This window comes from Penaeus chinensis, chromosome 18 (genome assembly GCF_019202785.1).
Source record: "Penaeus chinensis breed Huanghai No. 1 chromosome 18, ASM1920278v2, whole genome shotgun sequence".
Lineage (NCBI taxonomy): Eukaryota > Metazoa > Arthropoda > Malacostraca > Decapoda > Penaeidae > Penaeus > Penaeus chinensis.
In genome coordinates this window covers 15,906,856-15,914,355 of record NC_061836.1, presented here as the reverse complement: position 1 = coordinate 15,914,355, position 7,500 = coordinate 15,906,856, and the positions used below count along the sequence as shown (strand labels likewise).

Genomic DNA, 7,500 nt, shown 5'->3' with positions numbered 1-7,500 from the left:
GAGGAGGAAGAGCAGGGGGAGGGACGAAGAGTTGACAAGGAAGAAGAAGGGACTAGAATGAACAAGAGAAGAGCATATCCGTGAGTGGGGCGGCGACAGTCATGAGTCAGGGCACGGTTCCTGGCACTACCAATATTGCACCAGTCTGATGCAATCGCGTCTTCCAGCCTGCGTCGCCACCTGATTCCTTTGTCCTCGGCAGATGTAGATTTTTCCACGATCTAATAAAACTTTTCGACCCGAACTTCTCTCCTCTATCACAGCCTCTCTACTGATAAACATCGCGACTGTCCTCTCTCCGGAAAAAATGAATTATCCTTTTCGATCCTTTGTCATTGGGAGGCCAAACGCGGGGGAGGAAATGCGCCGGCCGCGCTCGGACCTCTGCTGAATCAGAAGGGAAATATTGTATATACTTATATATATATATATATATATATATATATATATATATATATATACATATATATATATATATACATATATATATATATACATATATATATATATATATACATATATATATATATATATATATATATATATATATATATATATATATATATATAAGCTACGCTGGGTAGAATGTACGTCTAGACATAAAGAAAAGTTATCAAGACGGGCGAGGGAAGGAGTGGGTCGACATCACGAGAACCAACCTCAGTTTCTAGTTTGCATACATTTTTGTATTTAAAATTATATATATATATATATATATATATATATATATATATATATATATATATATATATATATATATATATATATATGTGTGTGTGTGTGTGTGTGTGTGTGTGTGTGTGTGTGTGTGTGTGTGTGTGTGTGTGTGTGTGTGTGTACTTTCGTGCGTGCGTGTACCCCTACGCGTGCGCACACGCGCACGCGTAGGTATAAAACGTACCGTACTCACATCACGTATGTATATGAGTCTTTTAGGCAACGCGGCGGCGACCTGTGTCTGTCCAACGTGTGCTTTATCAAATTAAAAGTTGCATCAGTCGAAACTAGCAAGAACAAATGCCCGCATGCCAGACACGTTCGCGGGACAAAAAACTTGATTATATATTAGAAATGGGCCTGAATGGAGCAACTGTCTCATATACTTTTTATTTCATTTGGTATCTTTGTTTTTCCAAACTTCGGGAAAACGTGAGCGGAAACTGAATCCTCGCTTTTTCTAATTCCGGGCGAGCGAAACGTCATTTCTTCCGCTTCCCTCCGGAAGGCAAGTTCTGCCACCTGCGCCTGCCCTTCTCTCCCCTTCGGCGCCGGCTGCCGAGCGCGTCCCTCGGCGGCGGATCCGATCGCTTACGAAGGAACGGCGCGCCCCTGAAAAGGTGACGCGATTTAAATCTATTTTTAAATCGCAGTAGCGGGGTCGGGCGGCGACGGCGGCGCGGCTGCGACAACGAAAGAGCGTTTCCAGTGACTTTCGGACGCTCTCACTACGCGAAGGGCGCGGCATGCAACGCCAAGAGTGCTCGGGTCAAAGGTAATGGGGAGCAGATCAAGAGTCGCGAACATCCACGCTCCCTCACGCCTTCGTCAGCTGGTCGAAGGAGAGTCGTCCGTCCTCCCGCCAAGCCATTTTAAGTTCTACGATTGTTCATCTCGTAACGCGTTTGGCGTCTGCAAGCAAGCTCCCGGGAGGCGATGAGCGGGGGCGAGTGCGCGCCGTGCTTCCACTTTTCCTCGCTCGCTTGCTTCGGGGCCGCTTCTCTTGCCTCTTCTTCCTCCTGCCTGGCGACCTCTTTCCTCGGTATCTTTCCTCGTACTCATGCATCGAATCGCACGTGAACGACTACGTGTCAGACACACGTTGTTCACATGAATGAACACGTAGATTAACCCTGAACCCAATCCCCACTCCGAGTCCTAGCCCATCCTGCGTTGCACAAAAGCCGCTATCTACCGCCTCACAAAGACCTTTGCTAGGCGGCTCCTCTCGCCCCGCCTGTCTATCGAGGAATTCGAGACGTCTTCCGTGCTACAAAAAGGGCGTGATATAGGTTAAATTGAAACCATTAAATAAACGTTTGCTCTTAAAGACTCGGGAACTTCTGACAAACTATCTAGCTGAGTGTGTGCCAAGGCTGCTCGAGGAGAGAGAGAGGGGGGGGAGGGAGGGAGGGAGGGAGGGAGGGAGGGAGGGAGGGAGGGAGGGAGGGAGGGAGAGACAGAGAGACAGAGAGATAGAGAGATAGAGAGAGAGAGAAAGAGAGAGATAGAGAGATAGATAGAGAGAGAGAGAGAGATAGAGAGAGATAGAGATAGATAGATAGATAGAGAGAGATAGAGATAGATAGATAGATAGAGAGAGAGAGAGAGAGAGAGAGAGATAGAGAGAGAGGAGGGGGGTTGGAGGGGGGGAACAAAGGAGGGAGCGAGGCAGGCAGGCATGAAAAGAGAGATCTTGACTCACCTGACGACGCGTTGAATCATCTGCTGTGCTTGCTGTGGCGTGGGCGGCGGCCAGTCGTCTCGCGGGCGTGGTCCGGCCCACATCCCGCCCATCATGCCGGGGTGGGGAGCGGGCCCGTACTCGAGCGGGAAGTCGAGAGGGTAGTCTGGAGGGAGGTACTCGGGGCGCATGAACTCTGGCGGGATGTGGTCCGCCGCGAAGGCCGGGTGGTGGGGCGGCAGCATCAGGTCGGGGATGTAGCCCACGTCGTACGGGTACATCGGGTACGGAGGGTACTCCATGGGCAGGAAGGGCGGCCCCATGGGCGGGCCTGGCGGGATGGGCGAGATGGCCCCCGGCGACATGTTGCCTGGAGTGAGGGGCCCGGCCTGGGTCATGGGCGGGTAGCTCATGAGGTGCGGGAAGCGAATGGGGTCCTGAGCCATGGGGAAGGGCTCGTCCATGTACCTGGGGTCGATCATCCTGGGGTCGATCATTCTCGGGTCGATCATCCTGGGGTCGATCAGCCTGGGGTCGATCATCCTCGGGTCCATCATGCCGGCCTCCATCAGCCGCTGCTCCATGAGGGGGTCGGGGTGCGCCGCGTGGTCCAGCCACCGGTCCGACGACCTGGACCGCCGGCGCCGCCCCCGCTCCTGCGCCTGCTCGGCCACCTTCCTGGCCTCCACCTCCCCCGAGCGGCTCTTCCTCAGGTGGCGCGGCTCCCTCGCGTCCCTCTGCGGCTCCCGCGCCTCCCTCTGCGGCTCCCGGGACCGCCCCCGGCTGGAGTCGCGCGTCGGCCGCGGCTTGCTCATGTCGCGGACGTCGAGGGTCATGAGGTCGCCAGAGCTGGAGGAGATGTCGTCGTGGCGCAGGCGCGCGTCCTCGCTCCTCTGTCTCCGGGGCTGGCGCCGGAGCTCCTCCTCGTTGCGGCGCGACCTGGCGCGGTCCTCGGACATCTGGCGCCTCACGCCGCGCCCTGTGGGGAGACGTGACGGGCGGGACGGGTGGGGCGGGCGGAACGGGCGGTGCAGGGGGCGCCTCGGGGACGCGGTGAGACACGCCCACATCGGAGTTGATCTCCTGGTACTCATGGCTGGACGGCGACGAGCTTCCGGAGCCCGGGCGGGGCAGGCGGGTCTTGCGGGGGAGCTCAGGAGGTGGGCGGGGCTTGAGGCTTCTGTCGACGGGCGGAGGCGATACCCCGGCGTCGTCGTTCTCGCTGGACTTGTCGGCGTGCTCGGGGGCGTCGGTGTAGTCGGCTGCGACGGACTCGTCATTGGTGTCGGTCTCGATGTCGTCGAACTCGGAGAGCACTCGGTCCAGGACGTCCAGACTCTGGCGGATCTCCTCGCTGCTGTGGGGGAAGAAGCGCGACATTAATAACGGCTTTCAGATATGATCAATTAGATGCGCAGAACCGCAAAGATTCACCATCACCACTAAAACCAAAAACAAACACATCAAATACAATGAAAATGAACGAACAAATGAAAAATCAATTCCATTACAGCGCCTGAGCAGCCGGGCACCGCAAGATCCACGGAGATGCCCTACGGCGAGCACGTATTGTGATGCCATGACGTCACATAACGGACTGGCAGATTCTACACTACTGACCACTTACTTGAAGGTCATGCGTGCATGCGCTGCATTCTCGCTCTATGCTGTTATGTGGACGCACGAATGCCTCTGTACATAAATGCATAGGCATGCCTGACATATCAAAAGCACAGGAACCCTTGCAAATAATTGTCTGTCTGCTTATATTTTGACATTCGTTAATGCTTACAAATAATATCTAAATAAATTCCTTAATAACCAAGCGCTCTAGGAACTTGTTTATTTAAGTATCAATAAAACAACGGAAAAGAGAATCATACTCCTGTGTAAAACTCCAACGTGAAAACGGTATACGTTATTACGTATATGACTAGTAGATAAACTAACTATTCTTTTCCTTGCGCCATTGTTGAGCTACGGCCCCAGCCGCCCTCTCCTCCTAATTGAGTCGACTAAATACCTTCCCTTTAATGCGAGAAATATTAGGCAGTTTCCAAGTATAGCTCTCGGTTGCAATATGCATGATCGTTCTCGGAAAATTAATTAGCTAACTCGAGAGAAAAAAACACACACGGTAAACACAGGCATGAGAATTAATCTAATTGACACGCGCATATACACACAGGAAATACTGTAGACGCAAAAGTATCTAAAGAAAAAGGAATCTCAGCGTTGCTTCGGTTGATGAAAAATGTTCGGCTGCGCTTGCATGTGTGCATTCGCGTGAGTGCATTGTTAACATATATATATATATATATATATATATATATATATATATATATATATATTTGTGTATATATTTACATATGTATATATGTATTACACACACACACACACACACACACACATATACACACACATACATACACACATATGATTTATATATCATGCATGCCTATCTGTCTACAGACACCCAGCGGAAAAAAAAATAAAGTACCATCATTATCAGTGATGATACAAATAATTCAGTTGTAATACTGACAAGTTTTCTAATCCAAAACAATTCCAGCATTTTATCCTTTCTCGTCCCTTTCCCAAGTCTGGGATTAATGACAATCATCTTTCTAATGATGAATCTTAAAGGCAAAAAAATAAAAGACTGAAAGAATGAACAGGAGTAATAAATAAACGAAAAAAAAGAAAAAAAACGAAAATGCAAATACATGACAAGAAAATACCAAACACACCCTTCCCACCTCTTCCTCCTCCCACCCACCCCTCCCCTCTCCCTCCCTTCACTTCCCACCCACTCCCCTCTCCCTCCCTTCACCTCCCACCGACTCTTTCCGCTTATTTACCTTTTTCACTTACATACTTCTTTCTCTTCCCACTCCTGCCTACCCATTCCCCTCCCCTCTTATCTCCCCGTCCCCTCTTTCCCCTCCAACCTCCCTCCGTCACCCCCTCTTTCCCCTCCCAAATACCCGCCCCCCTCTTTCCCCCCCTCGCCAACTCGCTCCCCTCCTCCCCCCTCCCACCTACCCACTGCCCCCCCCCCCCTTCCACCAGCCGTCGTCACCTCTCCCCCCCCCCTTCATATAGCTCGGGCGGCAGCGTTGGCGACAGCGGAGAGGCCACTAAAACCTTCATCAGCAAATTTAAAAGCCCGACATCCATCAGCGAGCACTTGAGGTGGCGCCCATAAAGGTCTCGGGAGCGCCCCTCGGAGACGCCCAGCGCGCCCGTGGCTCTAAGAGGCCCCCCCCCCCCCCCCCCCCCCGGCTTCGTTTGGGGAGAAGAGGAGAGGGAGGGAGATGGAGAGATGGAAGAGGAGAGGGAGGGGGCTGGAGAGATGGACGAGGAGGAGGAGGAGGAGGAGGAGGAGGAAAAGGAGGAGGAGGACGGAGGAAGACGACAAGAAAGACGGGGAATGGAAAAGGGAAGAAAGCGGGGGAGAGCGACAGGGGGGAGGAGAGGGACTTGCAGTAGCCGTTACGAGTTCCATAAAAAACGATAGTCTCTCGTCGCTCTCGGAAGCCTGGGTGTGCATGTGTGTTTATTTGTATGTGTGTGTGTGTGTGTGTGTGTGTGTGTGTGTGTGTGTGTGTGTGTGTGTGAACGTGTGTGTGCATGTACGTATGCGTGTACGTACAAGGTCTATATAACTACTTTTATAGGCTTGTGTACGTGTGCGTGTGCGTTTGCGCGTGTACATGTGTGCGAGCGTGTGTGTGTGCGTGAGTGTGTGTGTGCGTATACACGTGGGTGAGTGCGTGTGCGCGCGTTTGTGTGTGCATTCGTCACCTGTTCGTCACCTGTCAGTAACACCTGCAAAAAGCCGTGCCTCCCCCCCCCCCCCCCCCCTCATGCCGACATTCTTTGCCGCCTTAAACAAGCTCCTCCGCGTGTTGGAATTTCACCCTTGTCTGCCGAAACACGCCGCTTCTGTAGCGTAAAGTGTGCTCTAAAGGAGACCCGAAAGGCAGTTCTCGGGAAGTCGACCTTACAACCAACAGATACCAGCTGCAGAGTCTCATAAAAACGGGGCAGAGAGACGCCCATGGGTGATGCCCTAATAACAATGATAAAAAAGAAAGAAACAAAAAAATAATAGTAACAACAACAACAACAACAACGATAATAATAACAATATTAATACTAATAATAACGATAAAACAAGACAAACACAATAACAGCCCCCATAACAAACGGTTCAAAAAACAGGAAAACACATGAATACGTCTTCGGGTAAAAAACAACAGAAAATGGAGCATCGCATCTGAATAAAAACCTCGTTCAAACCTAACAGACTAACAGGCGTTGCGGCGGCGAGAAGGCTGTAGAGGGAGATTCCTATTATCAGATAATGAATAATTTAGGATCCTTCGTCTCTGTCTTTGCCTCTGTGTCTTTCCCTGTCACGGCCTGTTTGAGGGAACTTTTCTTTTTTATTCGTTCCTTTCTTTTTTTCTTTCGCTTTTTGGGGTTTATTTTTTTGACTTACAGTTACACATTCTCTCGTTCTCATTCTACGTCTTGTTTACTATTTTTTTTTATCTATTTTGGTTTCTGTTTTTTGCCTCTCTTGTTTATACAGACTCCCTTTCTCCCAGTTACATTTCTCCATCTCTCTCTTTGTCTGTCTTTCTGTCTCTCTCTCTCTCTCTCTCTCTCTCTCTCTCTCTCTCTCTCTCTCTCTCTCTCTCTCTCTCTCTTTCTTTCTCTCTCTCTCTCTTTCTCTCCTTTTCTCTCTTTCTCTCTCTTTCTCCCTCTTTCTTCTCTCCCTCTCCCCCCCCCGCTCTCCCTCTCTCCCCCCGCTCTCCTTCCCCCCCCCGCTCTCTCTCTCTCTCTCTCTCTCTCTCTCTCTCTCTCTCTCTCTCTCTCTCTCTCTCTCTCTCTCTCTCTCTCTCTCTTCTTTTTCTCTCTCTCCCTCTCTCTCTCAGATATACTTGCTATCACTCTACAAATCCGATTTACGTCAACGGATTCAAGACGCACATACTTCCCATTCATTAAATAAAAAATAACAAATAACAAAATTATTACAAACTACCCTAAAACCCCAATCAATTAAATCCACGATAAAAGCTTCAGTA

The 7,500-nt window shown here is 50.4% G+C and overlaps 1 protein-coding gene across 4 annotated transcripts in view; it reads right to left on the bottom strand.

Moving 5' to 3' along the window:
- Positions 1 to 7,500, bottom strand: part of LOC125034436 — a 504,708-nt gene that overhangs the window by 134,899 nt on the left and 362,309 nt on the right. For all 4 annotated transcript variants that reach the window (XM_047626179.1, XM_047626178.1, XM_047626180.1 and 1 more), the window contains exon 2: positions 2,423 to 3,758. In XM_047626179.1, the coding sequence (XP_047482135.1) occupies positions 2,423 to 3,681 (1,259 nt within the window). In that variant the 5' untranslated portion in view covers positions 3,682 to 3,758. The remainder of the gene's footprint in view (positions 1 to 2,422; positions 3,759 to 7,500) is intronic.